This window comes from Triticum aestivum, chromosome 2D (assembly GCF_018294505.1).
Source record: "Triticum aestivum cultivar Chinese Spring chromosome 2D, IWGSC CS RefSeq v2.1, whole genome shotgun sequence".
Classification (NCBI taxonomy): Eukaryota; Viridiplantae; Streptophyta; class Magnoliopsida; order Poales; family Poaceae; genus Triticum; species Triticum aestivum.
Window position 1 is genome coordinate 31121049 of NC_057799.1, and position 19391 is coordinate 31140439.

Genomic DNA, 19391 nt, shown 5'->3' on the forward strand with positions numbered 1-19391 from the left:
GCCACGTGTTGGCGACCGGCGCCGGAGATCCGCTCGCCCGTCTCCCTTCCTCCCCTGCTCCGCTCCCCTCCCAGCAGTTGAGTCTCCTCCGCTGCCGGGCATCGGGTCCTTCTCCTGCTTCCCGAGCCGCGTGCGTGGTTCTCGGGGTAAGAATATCCGGCCGGGGAATTGGCGGTTGCTTCCCACGCGCGTCCCCTCCTGATCCCCTTCTCCCCCCGTCGCGATGGCGGCCCCGCCTTCCACCTCCCCCTCGCCGTCCGGGGAGGTCCCCGTCGAGAGATCGCCCACTGACTTAAGCGGCGGCGACGGCCAGGGGTCGCCCTCCAGGTATGCGCCTTCTCCCCATCTCTCCCTCTGTTCTCCCCTTTCCGGCTTGTAGAGTCAGCATGCACAATTCGATCATAGTAGAAGCCAAAATTCCTATCGGCGCAACCGCCCACGACTAGCCAGAGTTGACAAATTAAGAGTTACTGCTTCCAATTTGGCCTCAGCGTAGCTGTGCTGACTGCTTGTACGTACTTCGGTAGTCGCCTTCTCGTACATCGTTGCTGTTTTGCAGTGCAAATGGATGATCCAGTTTTCTGTGGGCATCCCCTTGGTAAAAGTATTATACTATGTGTATGTTTCGCAGAATATATGATCTGCTGTCCTGTACGTGTTTCTGTTTTCAGGGCCGAATTGCTCAGCATGGTGAAGAAGCACTCGCATCTGATTGGGTGGACAGTCGTCGAGGCCGAGGACGATCCGTCGGACGTCGAGATGGATGATAAATTCTGGCATGAGATGCTTGATCTCTTCTTCGTGCGTGGTAGGGTCTCGAGGAGCAGGGAGGAGGACGACCTCGTCTTCTTTGTCAATAGCACGGTACCTTCTGTAGGCCTGCTGATTTTCCCCTTATGTTAGCCTGGTACGATGTTGCCCTGTGCAGTATGCATCTCACCGTTTGTTGCTGCTGGCTGTAGATGCAGAAGATGGAAGATCTGCCTCCCTTTTTCGTACGCAGATGGGCTCCTACGGTAAATGAAGCTACACTAAATCCACTTTACTAAAGATTTTTTTGGCCAATTCTTTAGGCTTCCTTGGTAGTGTAGATTCAAGAAAATTTTATAAAATTTATTCATTCTTTCTTCACTTTTTTTTTATTTGTATGTTCTCTACTGTTGAGTTAATTTAGTTGCAACCATAACAAGTATGCTGTGTATTCAGTTCAGCTAACAGTTTTTGTAGTTATTGTTAAAATAAACTGCTTTTTTAAGTAAGGGAAAATGTTCCCATTGTTTTATTTCATTAACCATATATATATATAGAAAATTTATTCTAATTTGTTGTCCTTAATTGCCGAAGGAGCCTTTTTTGGGTACATGCTACGCAATTTTCATATGTATAACTGTAATGAACATACAGTACTGGAAAATTTTATCTGTGAGTTGCATGACGACAATGTTAGATCCCTTACCATTTATAACTTTGTATGCATGAACAGATGAACACTCAATACAGTAATTTTCATATTTGGGAGGTGTAATTTTTAAAACTAGTGACAATGGGAAATCCTTATCGGTGTTCTTTTATGTCTTATCTAGTTAACATAACATAGTGTTAGTTGGAGAACCCATGATGGGAACAATTACGTTCCCTTGAATTACTGGGCTAAATATGCTCCTTTTTTGCAATTGCCAGCTTGAAAAGCTCATAAATGCTAATTCAACTGAGGTTGATTGGGAACGTTCCTTCTATTTGAATTTAGTCGCTCACACGTCATATACTGTCACAGTGGCATTGTGCAGGTATGTTTCTGTGGCACTTCTGCTAAGATCTTACAAGCTTTGTATGCTCTGAACAATTAGCTATAACTATGCATAAGAACAACTGCAAACCTTTTTGGGTGATCTATTGAGGTGTTATGGCTGGTGTGCGAGACACTGGAGTTGAGACATATATTCAGGAGGCGCCACCGTATAGAAGAGGTGTAATAACGGTGGTGCAGAGTGTGTGTGTGTTCAGCATCGATGTGGCCTTGTGTTGAGCTGTAGGCTATATAAGCCAGTCTGTACCCAGAGAATGGTTAAGCTGAACAAATTGAGAGAAATCTACCAATTAGCCTCCTACTCTCAGTTATTCCTCTTCTTCTCCAAGCCTTCGTGTTTACTATCTTCATCGCGTCTTGGCAGATCGCCAATGGCAACGGGGTGCTAAATGAAGTAAATCCTTATATTAATACAACACTTTTGGTCTGTTAGCTATAGTCAGTTAAAGAACTCCCCAGATTTTTGGTTCATAGTTTCTCACCCTTTATCAAAATCTGAGACGGTTGGCAAATAATGATTGTCATGTCATCTAATTCCGTATTGAAACAGCATTCTCTGTTTCAACTAAATGTTGCGAAACGGGTCTGGGTTGTTGGTACAATCATACTTTTTTCATTAGCTGGCTGAACAATTTGTGACCACAAATTTATCTTTCAGCTTGAGTTTGCCCTGGAATGTTAAGGGACTCACAAATCTTAGAGTGCCAGTAGTATCAATTGTCATGCACAACAAAACCTTTTTTTTCATAACTCCCCTCAGTAATATTTAATGGTTGGTTATGTGCTTCTTCTAATCTACTTCCACAGTATCAGCAATCTTCGCAATCGTGCAGACAAAAGCAAGCGGTTGCCTCCAATTTACAAGGTTTCAAAAACTGTATATGCATCCCCTAGCCGTGTAAATTTCCGCCTTGATCAAAGAAAGGTAATTTTTTTTCTGGCATCATCTTTTCAGAGAGACTGCCTTTCAATATAAATAATCTGTCGTAACTCACATCCCTTTAATAGGCTGTAGAGACAGTACCTGCATATCCGAACATTTATTTCTCAGTTGATGACTTCGATGATCCTTTTGATGCTGTGGTGAGTTCTGATTTACTTCTCCCAAAAATTACATAACATTGTGTTCTGGCAATACTTTGCAAATATTGTAGATGCCCGCGGTTTTATCACTGATGTTCCATGGTTTTCCTTCAGATGGCTTTGACCATATACTTTCTAAGTTAACCATAAAGAGTAAAGTGATCTTGTAAATTTGAGCAGGTTTTGTCAGACCCAGAACACTGCTATTGTGTGATTCTCAATGCGCATGATGGGGCAGCATTTCCTGAAGAAAGCGAATCAAGCAATGTCGGTTCAAATATACAATCTGGGATCAACTCTGGGAGCAGTGGAGAGAACCCACCAAAGGTTCACTCTCTTCCTAAATGAAGGTTTCTTTGTAACCTTTTTTAGATTCATTACATAAGATAATGTTGGTAGAGAAGATGTGTGGACAACCCCCTGAACTATGGAGGTGTGTATTGTTCAGGGGGTCGACCAGACATCTTCTCTAATTGTTCAACTATTTTATGAAATCCATCCCTGAACTGTACAGTTGTCTGTGCTCTGTCGTGTGAAGCAGCTTTCCCAGCCAACCCTTCTCTCTTCTCTCCTCTGTTTTGTTCTAACCTGCACCTTCAGTGGGATCTGGCCCACAGTAAGGCGAAGGGCTGCTTATAAGTACTCCAAACATATAGCTCTCTGCTCCCTATTCTCTTTTGTTTTATTGACCTATGTTTAAATTACTCTCTGCATGCCCGTATTCCTGCTGCTTAAAACCTAGTTATACTTCAGAAGCTATCTGTTCTGGGAGATATTTCTGACTGTATGCAGTATTTGCTAGTAACACCTGTCCCTTTAGGAAGAAATCCATATTACTATGTGATGTAACTCTCCAAAATTCATTTTACACTTAACATCCAAACCATACTAGTGCACTCCTCATCCTTCTCAAAAGGAATCCTGGATTTCACGTTGATTTGGTTATGTGGACCTAACTATGATTTCTATTGCAGAGAACTCTCTTCTCAGGCTATGTCAGCTATCAAAATGTCCGGGAAGCTTATGATGGTTAGTCTTTCATTCATTTACTTTATTTACAGGGAAGCTATTGTGCTTGTGGTCCTATTATCAAGTATTGTTTTCTGCAAGTATTTTGTTCTCAGCAACTAAGCATGATTCAGTCTTCAGTAATACTACTTCTAACTGCTGGACACTATACTCAGCCTAGATAGGAGATGTCCTGTTTGAGATTTTGATAGATTTTATTGTTTTCTAACGTATACTTCTCCTAATGTTATCAGCTGGCAGATCCAAATTCGGGAGCTTCCTCTCACTTGGGCAGGACAATACTAAACTCGATAAACTTTTCATGAGGGGCCCTGAAGGACGTGGGGAAGTTGAAGTTGCTGTTTCTGGGATTGCAGGTTTTCTATGATCTGTCTATTCTCTGCAAGCCGTACCACTTATTGGTGCAATCTAGTTTACAATTCGCTTCGTTTTGACCAATAACAAACTTTATACACAACCCTCAAATATGCCCATGCATTTTCTGTTTTGCTGTAGCTCTACTGCAAGTTGTTGACTTGTCAAACTGAAATGGACTTTTTTTTTTCTTAATTAGATCAGAGTCGTGAGAGACCGAAGAAAGATGCAGGAGATAACTTCCGGGTTCTTGTTCGCAAGGCGGCTTCTGCTGCATCAAAGTTAGCAGAGCAGGCCTTCGAGGCTGCATCTGCCAACAAACGATCGGATGATAAGCTTCTTCCTCTCAAGTGTTGTTTGATGTCAGTATCTCTTCCTTGGGACTTCATTGCTCACGACTTACTGCACAAGGTAAGGGTCTTCACTGTTGCTCCTGGTGATGTCCAAACTATGTTGTTTCAAATTGTTGGAAACTACCCGGCCCCCCTCTCACTTTGGTCATATCACAGTATGCCATAACTGAGTGAGATTTTTGCTCATGTACTTTTCTATATTACTCCCTCTGTTCCTAAATATTTGTCTTTCTAGAGATTTCAACAAGTGACTACATACGGAGCAAAATGAGTGAATCTACACTCTAAAATATGTCTATATACATCCGTATGTGGTAGTCCATTTGAAATCTCTAAAAAGACAAATATTTAGGTACGGAGGGAGTATATTTTACTTGTATCACAGAACCTGGTCATATTTTCGATGTGATTAAGATTGTGCAGATGATTATTTACTGCCTTCAAACATACTCCCTCCGTCCGAAAGAACTTGTCATCAAAATGGGCAAAAAGGGGTGTATTGAACTAAAATACATCTAGATACATCCCTTTTTATTCATTTTGATGACAAGTATTTCCGGACGGAGGGAGTATATTTTATTGGCGGCTGATTGAAATACAACTAGATTAGGTTCTCCTCATATTTGGTGTAATTTATCAGGTCTATTTTATTTCTTAGTTGGTGTTCAGGTCTCTGATTCGTTCAGCTCCGACGATAGTATTGACATATATTCTGCCAATGTACCAGGAAACTCCACCACTGGACTTCTGAGGCTGCAATTCCACCGCGACGTGAAGGGTTTGTTCATGGAATTTCTACACATGTAACCAGGAAACTTCCGCACAATCTCCACCGCTGTCGAGATTGCGCAGAAGTTTGTGGTTGGATGTGTCGTAGAGTTCGGTAAATGGCGTGCGAGGAAAGATGGAGCTACGCAAGAAACTGGGATGTGACGTGCGGTGTGTGCTTTGTTAGATCAAAACTTGGTAGTGTTTGAGCGTGTCTCTCTGCTGCAGAATAGTACGTAGATGACTAGGGCATGTAAATATTCAGTGCTTCTCTTTCTGTGGGAAAATATCCAGTGTTTATTCCGTTGTTGTTTCAATTATTATGTTAGATGCGCCGTCGAGCGAGCAAGTCTGCTGCACGGTCTCTGTGGCCTGTAGGGTGGAGAAGACGTGCCCGGCATTTGCTCGGACTTGTGGTGACAGCCTGACAGGAACAGGGAAGCTGACCCTTTGCTCCTTTTTAGCTCAAACTCTTTTTATGCTGAACTTAATTTTTCAATGAAAACTGGACAAAATTGTGCTATTTTTTTTATTATGAGAGCCAATATAGTACGACAAGGTTGTACATAGAGCAGACGATGCACACTGCAATGTGTTTAATAAAATAGACCGATTTTTCTAAAATGCTTGCGTCTATGATAGTGGTGCCCCTTTTTTCCCGAAATGGCATAGTGGTGCCCTTTACGAACAAGCACGCCGATGCTTTAGCAAAATCCATCTACTCTCTCCGTTTTTCCCATTTTCATTTAGTCCGCGTATTACCTTTGATCAAAGTCATGCTTTGCAAACTTTAACAAAGTTTATAAACAAAGATATTAGCATATACAATAATAAATCAATATCATTAGATTCATGTACTTTCACATCATATACATTTGTTATGGTAAATGTCTATATTGTTTTCTATAACTTGTTCAAACTTTATGAAGTTTGACTTGAGTCAAATCTAATATGCAGAGTAAATAAAAACGGAGAGAGCATTTTCTTGATTTTCTTTGTGCAAGCCAAAATGCTTGAGCTTTTCACCTAAAAAATTGCAGGTAGCATTTGAATGTGACTATGAACATATCTATTTTTTTTTAAAAAAAAATTATTTTAAAAAGCATTTTTCGCGTGCTCCTGTGAGCCGAATTGAATTTTTGCTTTCTGTTCACTAGTATAAGATGTTCTAACTTTTTTGATTAGAATGTATATGAGCGCATTTTCCTGAATTTGTTCACACGTTTTCAGTATGTCGTAGTCTATATTAGAATATTCAAAACATATTGTATTTGTGACCGGAGGGAGTACATAGAAAAAGAAAATCGCTGAGAATCTGAATCCTCCAAAAATCGTGTAAAAATCCTTCCACCGCGCGCCCGTGCGACCCCTGAAAAGTGGGAAAGGAAACCAAAATCACGGCTCCACCGAATATACTGAGGCCACTTTCTCCCCGGCAGCCGCCCGCCCCGCGTGACGGTGCGACCCCGCGACCCCGAGCCGCGATCCCACGCGCCCGCACGCCGCACCATGGCCGCGTGGCGCCTCCGCGGCGCCGGCACGGCCCTGGCCGCCACCTCCGCGCTGGCCGCGGCCGCGGCCGCCTGGCCGTCGCCGGCATCCGCCTCGGACCCGTCCCCCGCGGCCCTCGAGTCCGCGCGGCAGCTCGTGTCGCGGGCCGGCTCGGGGGGCGGCCCGCCCCCGCGCGCCGCGCAGCAGGCGGCGCTGGCCGGGTCCACGGCCGCGGAGCCGCTCGACGTGCTGGTGGTCGGCGGCGGTGCCACCGGCTGCGGCGTCGCGCTCGACGCCGCCACCCGCGGCCTCCGCGTCGGCCTCGTCGAGCGCGAGGACTTCTCCTCCGGCACCTCCTCCCGATCCACCAAGCTCATCCACGGCGGTGCGTGCTCTCCCCCCCCCCCCCCCCCCCCCCCCCCCCCCCCCCAACCCTAGGGCCCCTCCGGAGATTCATCCCCCCTTCTGCGCGTAGATCCTCCTCGTTTGCAGTTTTGATTTAGCCCTCCTGCATTCCGTCCTCACCGAGCGTTAACGCTGAATCTTCTCGAGAAGTCCTTGGCCGACTAGATTTGGTGGTCCAGGCCAGTGGTCACTCCCATCTTATTAAGCTAGTGAGACTGATTCAATGGGAACGAGAGTGTGGGTCAGGGCTTGACGATTTTATATACTGGCAGTGACCAGTTTCTTAATTATCCCCTTCCGCCTACTGGGATAATGAAATGCTACATTTGTTGTTACTAGCACCGTAAATTTGGTGGTCACTCGTATGAAATTTCAGCTGTACCAATTCCGTGCTTTGTGCACTGTGATTGATTCTAAAGAAAGTATACTTCTTAAACCAGGCTTTTTTGAAGTACGTTTTTGTTGTTGTTTAGTACGGCGAAGTTGTCTTTCTTCTCCTTAGACATGCATTCTGTTTATGCAACATTGATAAGTATCTATTTTTAAATCTTTGAATGTGTTCATATTAAATCTGTGAACTCGAGCATAAATGGGTCCATAGGCCATAGCATGATTTAGTGATTAGTACAGGCATGCAATTTTCCATTGTTCATCATTTTTTTGCATTGAATTCATTTGTACAGGTGTGCGTTACTTGGAGAAGGCAGTGTTCAATCTTGATTATGGGCAGCTTAAACTGGTTTTTCATGCTCTTAAGGAGCGCAAGCAAGTTATTGAGAATGCTCCCCATTTATGTCATGCTTTGCCATGCATGACTCCTTGTTTTAACTGGTTTGAGGTTGTATACTACTGGTTTGGTTTGAAGTTCTATGATATTGTCGCTGGCAAAAGGCTGCTACATTTATCACGGTATTATTCTGTAGAAGAATCAGTTGCACTTTTCCCGACCCTTGCAAGGAATGATGGTGACCGTAGCCTACGAGGAACCGTGGTTTACTATGATGGTCAAATGAACGACTCTCGTTTGAATGTGGGGTTGGCATGCACATCTGCAGTTGTTGGTGCAGCTGTTCTGAATTATGCTGAAGTGGTCTCCCTCATTAAGGATGAATCAGGAGAGAGGGTCATTGGTGCACGCATCCGTGACACGCTATCAGGTAGAATAAAGTATGTCTTTTCTCTTTGCACTATATCAAGGATATAATCACTTTAAAGTATGACTCGGGTTATCTTATTTTATTGTCTGGTGCGTCTTCTCATTAAACATGGATTTACTGGTGGACTTTTTCTAGTTTCAAGTGCATCTAGATATCTTAAGCATGTAGACCATGAGAATGTGAATACATTTTAATTATCAAATGATGTACTCCCTCCATAAGGAAATATAAGAGCGTTTAGATCACTAAAGTAGCGATCTAAACGCTCTTACATTTCTTTACGGAGGGAGTAGTAGTTTCTAGTCTCAACGCTCAAATAGTGGTAGTTGCACTGATAGAACCTTCTTGTGCTCTACCGTAAAACTGTAGTTAACTTGTGGTATAGAAGTCAACAAGTAATCTGTTAAGCCTGCATAAGGGAAACAGCATACTGTGCTATTGGATTATATCTTTGTATTTTTTACTTGACAGTACTTTCTGTAATGTGGCATTATCATCTGGGATTTTTGTGCTCATCTAGATAGGTTTGCAGTCATCTTACGTAGTTACTTAACTACTGGCTTTGTTTGTCAGGCAAGGAATTCGATGCATTTGCAAAGGTGGTTGTTAATGCATCAGGAGCATTCTGTGATTCTGTAAGGAAGATGGCTAACAATGACGTAGTACCCATGATCGCTCCGAGCAGTGGGGTGCACATTGTACTTCCTGATTATTATTCACCTGAAGGGATGGGTTTAATTGTCCCCAAGACCAAAGATGGTAGAGTTGTATTCATGCTGCCATGGTTGGGAAGGACGGTTGCTGGGACAACTGATTCTAGTACAGCAATAACAATGCTTCCTGAACCACATGAAGATGAAATACAGTTCATATTGGATGCAATATGTGATTATCTTAATGTTCAGGTTCGTGTACTAGCATAGGTGTAACCTTTATTAAAAGTTGTTTTTCCATCACTCGAAGCTCCACTTTACGCCTGCTGGGTTCTATGCTTGAGTATGCGGGTGACATGCTCATGCTAGACCTTATACATGATAATCAATCTAGAGTCTGCTCCCTTTGTTAGAAACTTAGAATGCACTGGTTAACTCTGGAATGTTATATATTTCTTGAGGAAAAGTTAATTTGTCAATTCACGAGCTATGAAAAACTGCACAGGTCTAGGGTTCTGTGGCGCATTCAAAGTTCTATATCAATCTTCCAGCAATAAAACGTTTCATTTAAGCAATGCCTACCCAATTTTCAGTACTGAAATCATGCATTGCTAAACTCAATAAATTCCAAAGTGTTTGTAATTGGGTTATTTCGCTCTGCACTACTTCGATCATTGATTCATTGCTATGCATTCACGATTTTCTTTTGTATTGTAATACTCCCTCTGTATCGAAATAAGACCTTTTTTGATGCACCCTTTGTAACAAAAAGCGTCTTATATTTTGATACAGAGGGAGTACTAGCCATGTGCCTACCATTAGTCCTTTTTGTATATTTGTTTTTGTTGTATTTTCATATTTTTCATTGTGTGGAATTTCCAACCAAGTAAGAGAGAAGGGGATATAATTTCATTGTCATATTAGGTGAGGCGTTCGGATGTTCTTTCTGCATGGAGTGGTATTCGCCCATTGGCCATGGATCCATCAGCAAAGAACACGGAAAGTATTTCTAGAGATCATGTTGTATTTGAAGACTACCCAGGGCTAATAACAATCACAGGTGGAAAATGGACAACGTATAGAAGGTAAAGGATTCCACGGTAGCTAATTTTGCTCTGTGTACACATGATAAATTAAATTAAGCTGGTTTGGCTCACTCAAGTTTTTGCCTGGTTTACTATAATTCATATGTTGATAGTTGTTTATCCCGTGCAATGCATATCATGATGATGATGTATGTAGTACATTGGTTTAATCATTATTGTGAGAAATTAATTGGACCATCATTTATTGCATTAGTAGTTCATGTATTTTTAGTCGGGGCTCGGGACTTAATGCATTGGTTGTCTGCTAATACTAGGATGGGATGGTAGGCTATATGGGTGCACTAGCATGCATGTGCAGCATATGTTTTGGTTCCGCTGCTGTATTCTAAATTTCTAATGAGCTTGTTTATTCAGCATGGCTGAAGATGCTGTTAATGCAGCAATACGGTCAGGGAATTTGAAGCCAGCAAATGGCTGTGTGACTGATCATTTGCATATAGTTGGGGCATATGGATGGGATCCTGCTTCTTTTACCGTGCTTGCTCAGAATTATAAGCGAATGAAGAAGACATATGGTGGCAAAGTTATTCCAGGCGCAATGGACAGTGCTGTATCAAAACATCTGTCACATGCATATGGAACTTTGGCTGAAAGAGTGGCTGCAATTGCCCAGGTTTGTGATCCCTCGACTATAGCAACTTACATACGCAATCTATGGTTTAGCAAGAAGGAAAGTGAAGTTCGATTTTGCCTTTTCTAATTCAAGCCTCAAAGATGAGCACCTACTGGGAAGTATTTTTTTTACTTCAAATTAGAATATTCAGGAACATAAGCTAAATATAATAATGCACAATATGGCTATCTGTTTGGTTTTTTCCTATGTTGACCATTGCATCACGCAGATGCATGAGATATTTGCACACCATTACCACATTAAAATTTACAAAGTCGAATATTCATTCAAGCATAGTGAGGTCTCAGCTTATGAACTGGTTAACGTCTTGTAGTTGGCATCAATCTGGTAGGATGTCACACTGACATGAGGCCCAGTTCAGTGAGTAATGAATGTTCAAGGAAGAAGATGTGAAGGAGAAATTTCGTCTCAGTTTTTGATTTTTAATCACCAGACATTTAAAGACCCGCTCCCACAACGCCCTAGCTGACACACCATTTTATACACACACACACTTGATGCTCTCCAACTCGTTGGTTCCCTGAGCAGCCATGCAATTCTTTGCATGCAATGAATGTGCTGTATCTTCCTCTGCTTCTTCACTTTTTTCTTCCATGGACAGCAGAAGGATGACAATGAGATGTTAAAATAGTTGATTTGCTTATGTGTTCTTTGGAAAATGCACTTAGTCTTTCCCTTAAATAAATAGTGAATGCATCATAGTTGACGAGGCTTAATTTGAATGTTCAGGATTCTCTGAAATTTAATGATGGCAAATAAATTTCTGTTTTGACTCTAAATTTCTGAACTAGTTCAGTATTTCCATTGAAATTGTACTGATAACCTATAATTGTTAATGCTATTTGATTTGTTTGTATCAGTGCATCTCTTACACTTCTAAAGACACTTCCCCTTGTTTTATATGAAATTTTATTTTTTGATTTTGTACATATTACACTTGGTTCTCTTTCATATGAGCTGCCCATGTGCACATTTCTTGTGCTGATTATTGACTATCTGGGATTGCATAGCTAGCCTCAATGGATATCACCTATTCAGCATGAATGAATATATAGTTGCGGTCTTCAACTATGCAATGTAACTTTGCGGAATCAGCAATAGTGCACTCATGCTCTCATACAGCTCAATAGCCCATCATACGAATGTATACACAATTCATCATAATGCAACTGCAACCCAGGCTTGTTTTATTCTACTATAAATCTGTGGTTACCATACCAAATCCTCATTATCTGTTAATGGCTTCATTTTCTAGAATGAAGGCTTAGGAAAGCGACTTGCTCACGGATACCCATTCTTAGAAGCTGAGGTAGCATATTGTGCTCGCCACGAGTACTGCGAGTCTGCGGTTGACTTTGTTGCAAGGAGATGTCGGCTTGCCTTTCTTGACACAGATGCTGCAGGGAGGGCATTACCCCGGATCATTGAGATCTTAGCTTCGGAGCACAAGTGGGACAAGGCAAGGCGGAAACTTGAACAGCAGAAGGGTATAGAATTCTTGGAAACCTTCAAGTCATCGAAGAATGCACAGTTCAGAGATGGGAAACATAACGGTGAGTTTCTTTTTAACATGTTCCCCTTTCATACATCCGATAGAGCTTGAAATTTGATGTTTGTTTCTTTGTAGGGCAATGACTGAAAACATAACTACTGTGAATAAGCGTGGGGTTGTACAATTGCGCAAACCAGTTATGTGATTGAACTTCAAGAAAGCAGGCTCCAGTACAGAAATTATTCGATGAATGTGTTCTGGTTCGTGATTATCCTTTTGTTTTCCCTGTCTGCCCTGTGGTTACGTGCCAGATTTGTAGTGAAATAAGATCATCACCATGTCATAGTTGGATATATATGGGAAATTAGCTGGGCTAAATAAGGTGGATTGGGGTCTCTGGAAAACCGGCATGGAAACCATGTTTAATCATCTTATTTCTTTGCCTTTTCGGAACTGTTTTCATTTTAATTTTGTTAACCAGATTTTCGGCCATCTTATGCAACTTCTTTCTCTAATCAAGAAATGCCTAACCTTGAAACTCCTTATTGACCTTTGATATGCTGGCAATCTTCAAATTATTTTTATATGATTTCATTGAACAAAACATGTTAGCGGCTTGAAGTTTTTTTTTTCGTCTGAATTTGATGTGTGGATACAAGACCTGATGTTCCTCATTTCAAGATTTCTGATAATTTGAGGACTTACTGATTCTACTTTTCAGTAAAAAAAATCATATTTTATCTATTGTGCCACACAAAATAAATACTCTCTGAAAAGAGTTCCCAAGCAGGCCATAATAGAGGATTGCCCTTGGGTACGAAAAGTACCAATAAACCTATTGGGCTGCGGATTTTGGACGTTCATTTTGGTCTAGCCTAGGTATTTTTAATCGCCATTACAGTTCTTCCTAAGTGGATGGACCATATTCTTTGGCGTTCCTGGCATTTTGTTACGAGCTGGTATTGACTTTGTGATTTTGCCTGCTAATTGTTTTAGCGTCCTCTTACATTTTCTTACTTTTACAATTATAGTTACCGTGATCCAAAAGTACGCGTTCTTTGACATGAAGAACTACTCCCTCCGTCCAAGACGCTTTTTGATACTAGTGTAGTGTCAAAAAACGCCTGACATTATGGGACGGGGGGAGTACATTTTATTTCCAGAAACTCAATATATATTACTCCCTCTATTACAAATATAAGAAATATAAGACGTTTTAGGTCTCTAAAGTACTCCCTTCGTTCGAAATTATTTGCCGCAGAAAAGGATAAAAATGGATATGCAGAATTAAAATATTCGCTACATACATCCATTTATGTGATAAGTAATTCCAGACGGAGGGAATAGTAAATAACAATACCACCAGATTATCCATGCAAAATATAGTAGATGTGTACCAAACATATTTTTGCTAAAGAAACATGCACCCGGTTAGTCCCTGTTGCGAAGCCCGGCCTTCCACTTGCCGGCGACCTTCTCCAGCGCCCACCGTGACGGCCCCTCCGGTTAGTCCCTGTTGCTAAAGAAAGTTTTAAAATCTTCAGTCCTTTAGTTAACTTGGTGTTAACTGCCACAATCCCCAACAGTTAGCTTGACCAGGAAAAGAAAGAAAAAAAATAGTTTCTTCAGCCTCACATTTAGCTTGTCAACACAGACAAGTTAGCTATTCTGGTCGAGCAGTTAGTGTGTACTAGCTGTTCGGGTAAAAAAATGTTGTAAATAATGTTAATTTTTCAAAAACTGCTCTTAAAACGTTGCAAATCTGGAAAAGTGTTGTATATGAAAAGGTTTGGGCTAATCGATAGCTTCCAACCACATATCGTACGCATCATTCCGACAAATGTTTGAATTTGTGTCACAAAACACTGAAAAATCATGTGATGTATTTTCTATTTTTTGAAGTTTGTTTAAAAACCATAATGATTTTGGGAAAACGATCAACATGAAAAAGTTTCAACTATTCAATAGCTATACAACAGTATATTATTTGCATCATACCCACAAACAGTTCAAAAATGATGAGAAAAATAGTGCGAGAAAAAAGGTGCCAGAAGAAGTCTGCTCGAAAGTTAACTAGTACACCCTCCGTTAGCTTATCTGTTTTCAGGCAATTAGGAAGGGGTGCGGAATAGCTTATTCTACAATAGGTTGCAGAATAGCCAGATACCTCCCCTCCTCATCCATTTTAGGGTTAGCAAAGCATTTAGATAAGATTCAAGAGAGCTTTGCTCATGTATCCTTCTCCTTTGAATATCAAGGCCTCCTCTAGGAGAAGAACCCCTTTTAATCAAGGCCTCCATATCTTTTGGATTGGGGAAGATTATCTATCTCTCCAAGACATTCACATCTCCTAGAGATAGTGGAAGAACTACCTAGTTATTTTATACCTTTGTTGTTGCTGGATCTATGTGTATCTTGTGATTTGTCTTGTGGATGAGGAGCGTCTTGGTGCGAGTCTTATCTTGAGTGATTGCCTCTTTGTGTGCTCCCTCGTGTTCTTCGTGATTTTTCTCAAATCCACCGCCAATTATGAAGATCAGGGCACCTACACGGCTTGTGTGTATCAAGCTGTCAGAATCTGGAAACTAAGGGGTAAAAATTAAAATTAACTCATGGTTAAAAGTGAGTAGGTATCTCCAACACTACAAAAATCAGGAAATTTGCTGTCATCCTCAAATAGACAGCAAAGACTTGAAAACAGACGACAAAGACTTTGCAAATAATGGCAGCAAAGAGATAATTTACCCCTCAGCTTTTCGTCTGGGAGAAGGCAAAGTCTTTGATCATTGCTGACGGCAAAGAAAAGCAACTTCACAGAATACCATTTAATGGCAGCCCTTTGCCTACTGTTTTTTAGACTGTCGACAAAGAGGTTGGTATAATTTTTTTTTTAAAAAAACAAGCCGCTGCTCCTCTTTGGCTTGCCGCGTCGAGGTAGTTCGCCGAGGCAGCCGGAGACAAAGGAGGCCGGTCGGGGCGGCGGCGCGTTGGCATGATGCAGCCATGGTTGGGGCGGCCACGGGCTCCCGTGGCTGGAGGCGCATGCGAGCGAAACATGGGGCGTGGGAGCTCGGAGAGGAGGCCGGTGTGGCAAAGGGGTGGATCTGCTCATGCGACGCAAGGTCGCGAACGACGGGGTGCGGCGGCCCGTCACCAGCGCGGCCCGCAAGCGACAGGAAAAGTCCTTGAAGGCAGAGGCGACTGGCGGCACTCCAAGCTGACGACCGGCGGTCCCCGAAGGCAGAGGAGATGAGAGGTGGGCTGCCCATACCACATCATCGATCCGCGTGGTGGGCGGCCTGAGCCAGGCCCAGCCCTGAGCAGGAGGTGCAGCCGTACAGGGCCCCCCAAACGTTTGGGGCCCCAGCCCAGGTATGTATGTGGCATGAAGATTAGTCCATAGGGCCCACTCATAGGTAAAATCACGAAATAAATCAGCCCACAGCCACGTGTAATTAAGCAGCCAACGACTCAGCCGCCTCTGTCCAGCTGGTCTCCCTGATGGAATATCCTAACGGACGCTCGCTGCGGCAGAATGTCGAGCTAACGCACAGAGGCGAGCGACCTAGCGATCATGATGGGCCGGCCCAACTACGAGATAGTACACGCGCTACAGTATCCGGTTTTGGGTACTTTCTGGAAGGTTCCTGACCGGTTTTGGGAACCTTCCGGAAGGTTCTTGAACCGTTTTTTTTTCTATTTATTTTTTCTTTCTCTTTTTTTCTTCTTTCTTTGATTTTCTGTTTCTTTATTTCATTTTTCAATTCCTTTTCTTCTCTTTCTATTTCCTTTTTGTTCTTCAGATTTGCAAATTCCTTTCTGTTTCTTTTTTCTTTTCTTCTTTTTTCGTTTTTTTCTGTTTGTTTTCTTTCTTTGGTTTCTTATTTCATTTTCATTTTCTTTTCTCTTTTTTTAAAAATATTCAAATTTTGTTTGCCTTTCCATAAAATGTTCAATTTTTTAAAAAATGTTCTCAAAATTCAAACAAAAATCTCATTACACAAAAAATTTCAAAACTTTCGAAATTAATATAATGTACCAGACTTCAATTATTTTGTTCACGTTTTCAAAAAATGTTCGCGCTACCAAATTTGTTCGGGATTTTTCAAATTTGTTCTCCGTTTCAAAATTTGTTCTCAATATTCAAAAAATGTGTGTGCTTTAAGAAATTGTTCGCGCTTCCAAATTTGTTCTAAGTTTCAAAATTTGTTCTCAAGATTCAAAAAAAATATTCATGCTTTAAAAAAATCTGCGCTTCCAAATTTGTTCTCAAGATTAAAAAAAAATCCGTGCTTTAAAAAATGTTCATGTTCAAATTTTGTTCTTGATTTCAAAATTTTGTTCTCTAAATTCAAAAAATGTTTGGGATTTTAAAATATGTTCATTTTATCAAAACTTTGTTCAAGCTTTTTAGTTTTTCTACTAAAATTTGGAAAGTGTTCGCTTTTAAAAAAACACTTTTTCAAAATAATTTTTGCGTTAGGAATTTGAGAAAATGTTCGGATCTACATTACATTTAGCTTCGCGCGCCATGGCAAACCAAGAATGCTTGTCTATCACGTTGGCTAGGGTAGTGCATACAAAGATGGAGGTCCCTGGTTTGATCCCTCCTCGAGCCGAGTTTTATGGGGATATTTCACTGCGTTGCGCTAATGGGCCGGCCCAGCTAGAGACGCGCCTATGCGTCCGCTCGACAATTCGCCGCAACGAGCGGCGCATAGGAGCTCTCCTCTTCTCCCCGCCCGCCGACTTCTCGTTGCTCGTTTTCTTCCCCAGTCACACGATGACGGCGTTGCCGCTGCCCCGTCCCGATCCAATTTTTAGCAGTCTGGGTGGAATAAATGGAGGAGGAGATCACGATTTGTTGATTCCCAATCGATCCTTCCCCAATTTGCAACGGTTAGTAGATCCTCCTTCTATACATCCCTAGGTTTACATGTTTATCTTCATTTGGTTCGGCCCCATCTAGTCCTCCCGTCAGCCTCTATAGACCGGAGAAAGACGAGGGGATTCAGAAAGGGTGTCCAAGGGCAAGCATGCAAGAGGATCGCCGATGGATTGGATTAGTTTTCTTCTCGCGGTGACATGACAACAGGCAGCAAGCAATCAGCCCTCACTCCTTCAGGTGCTTTTGATTCAATTTCATGCCATAGTTCGTGTGTTTGTGTCCTATATATTTGTTTACGGAGAGGCCCTTTTTTTTGTCAACTTGCACCGGGGCCCCTCGTGTCAGGACCGCCCTGCTGACCAATAGGAAATTTGCATAAACTCTTTGCCGTCAGCCAAACAAAAAACAGGAAAACTCAAGTTGCACAATTGGAAGCAAGATGAACCGCAAACACTGACGGACTAGCTAAATACTGTGAAATGATGCTCGTTGTCTACGCAGTGGCGGACCTAGAGCTTGATCACGGGGGTGCCAACCTTATCGGTCACAATAGAAAAGTCTTGTATATCCATAAAAAATAGCCACTTTATCATTCTAACCCAATAATACACATAGGATTAGACTACCTACTACTCCCTCCGTTCCAGTCGCAGTCGGTCTCGTTGGTTAAATTTATGGTCAAATTTGAATCTCGGAAAACGCGGGCGCACTACATTATGGAACGAAGGGAGTACTAGATACAAAAAGTTTTGCATTTTTGGAGAGGGTGCCAGGGCATCCACGGCTGGCCAAATTTGGTGTGTTAACCCTTTCGCTAAGCCAGATCTGAACCTGGTTCAAAAAAATTCGAGATCTGACACTTTTCCTACCACTGGGGTCGATGGAGGTAGGGTATGACGGTAGGCAATTTATCCACGTCAGCGCGGTGCATCCCTACCGTCAAACAGGCCAGCGGTACTCTATGCAACCCTACCGCCGAAGTGCCTGGCAATAGGTGGGTACAAGCAGTGTATTTTTTTTTTGACGAACGCTGTCGGAGCAGCTTTTCTCTTTCAATTATAAGAGGAAAGGTGTTATAGGTATTGTGGCCGGAGGAGGCTGCTATACATCAACTATGCCAACAGCAGGCAACCTGGCAACATACATCAGCACATAATTCAGTCCGGCTCTCGAGATCTGTCCAAAAACAGCTGAATCCTATGACGCCTAGCCTGGTTCCATATCATAAATTCATCAACCATCGAGTTGAAGACCCCGCTGACGGTGGACGCCTTGCTTTGGAAAATCCGGGCGTTCCTCTCGCACCACGTGAACCACTAGATTGCCACTGCCAGACCGCCCCAGCCCATATTTAGAAATTTTTTATGGTAGGGCGTGCGACCCTACCGCCAAAGGCCTCGGTGGTAGGCAGTTATACACTACGATCATCGCCTCCGGTGGTAGGAAAGGGGACAGATCTCGAAACAAAATTCAAAGCAGGGTCAGATTTGGCTCAACTTTTGCAAAAAGGTCAAAACACCAAATTTGTCCCCCACGGTACCCCTATTGGATCCGCCACTGTGTGTACGTAGTAGCACGAATTCCAGAGTCCATTCTGTCCAGAGCAAGCCAATATCCCATTGCTGGGCTATAGGTTATAACTAGCGTTCCCACTCATTCCCCATGGCATAATGCGTTGAGATCAAAGTCTCATGGAGCTCTGCTAAACTTTCAAAAGTTTGGTTCTAGAATTTGGAAGTTTACTTCTAAATTTTACCAGTGGGAGTTGGACATAGTTTCACACGAAACCGACGGGGGAAATGCATTCAGTACGCCCACCAACCTCATCCTCACGGGGTGCACTTGAGCGACAACTCCAGAAGCTGGGTCCGTGCTCGCTGCCGCTTCTGGCGTGCTTGCTGAGATAAAGGCGAGCAATAATGTATGAGAGATTGAGAAATAGTATGCGCGTATGCAGTGTGCATGGAAGTGAAAGAGCAAGTGGATGGGAAAAATATCAAGGTAAAAAGATGTGGCTGAGAAGACGGAGCACCTCCCGCCCCGTCTACAGCGTGGTTCAGAAAAAACACAGGGTTTTTGCCTGTGGGAGCGGGACCAAGCTGGCAGCCTCCTCCGACGTTCTCTCCGGGGAGCTTCAGACCAATAATGCATGCATGCACAGTCTCAGGAGT

At 42.5% G+C, this 19391-nt stretch overlaps 2 protein-coding genes across 3 annotated transcripts; both read left to right on the forward strand.

Annotated features, from left to right (window-relative positions):
* Positions 1-34: 34 nt before the first annotated feature.
* LOC123051301 (uncharacterized protein KIAA0930 homolog) lies at positions 35-5743 on the forward strand. Of its 2 annotated transcripts, none has more exons than XM_044474146.1 (11): positions 35-327; positions 672-864; positions 963-1016; positions 1681-1787; positions 2615-2732; positions 2816-2890; positions 3071-3217; positions 3865-3919; positions 4153-4275; positions 4473-4684; positions 5354-5743. In XM_044474146.1, exons 1-11 carry the CDS (start codon positions 224-226, stop codon positions 5375-5377), a joined length of 1212 nt encoding a protein of 403 aa, XP_044330081.1. In that variant the 5' UTR covers positions 35-223; the 3' UTR covers positions 5378-5743. The 2 variants fall into 2 exon arrangements, with proteins under 2 accessions (XP_044330081.1, XP_044330083.1); XM_044474148.1 differs by having other exon boundaries at positions 969-1016.
* A 1096-nt stretch (positions 5744-6839) lies between these two features.
* On the forward strand, positions 6840-12780 carry LOC123051303 (glycerol-3-phosphate dehydrogenase SDP6, mitochondrial). Its single transcript, XM_044474151.1, has 7 exons — positions 6840-7270; positions 7974-8447; positions 9021-9352; positions 10025-10185; positions 10561-10819; positions 12096-12393; positions 12468-12780. Exons 1-7 carry the CDS (start codon positions 6904-6906, stop codon positions 12473-12475), a joined length of 1899 nt encoding a protein of 632 aa, XP_044330086.1. The 5' UTR covers positions 6840-6903; the 3' UTR covers positions 12476-12780.
* Positions 12781-19391: the final 6611 nt, after the last annotated feature.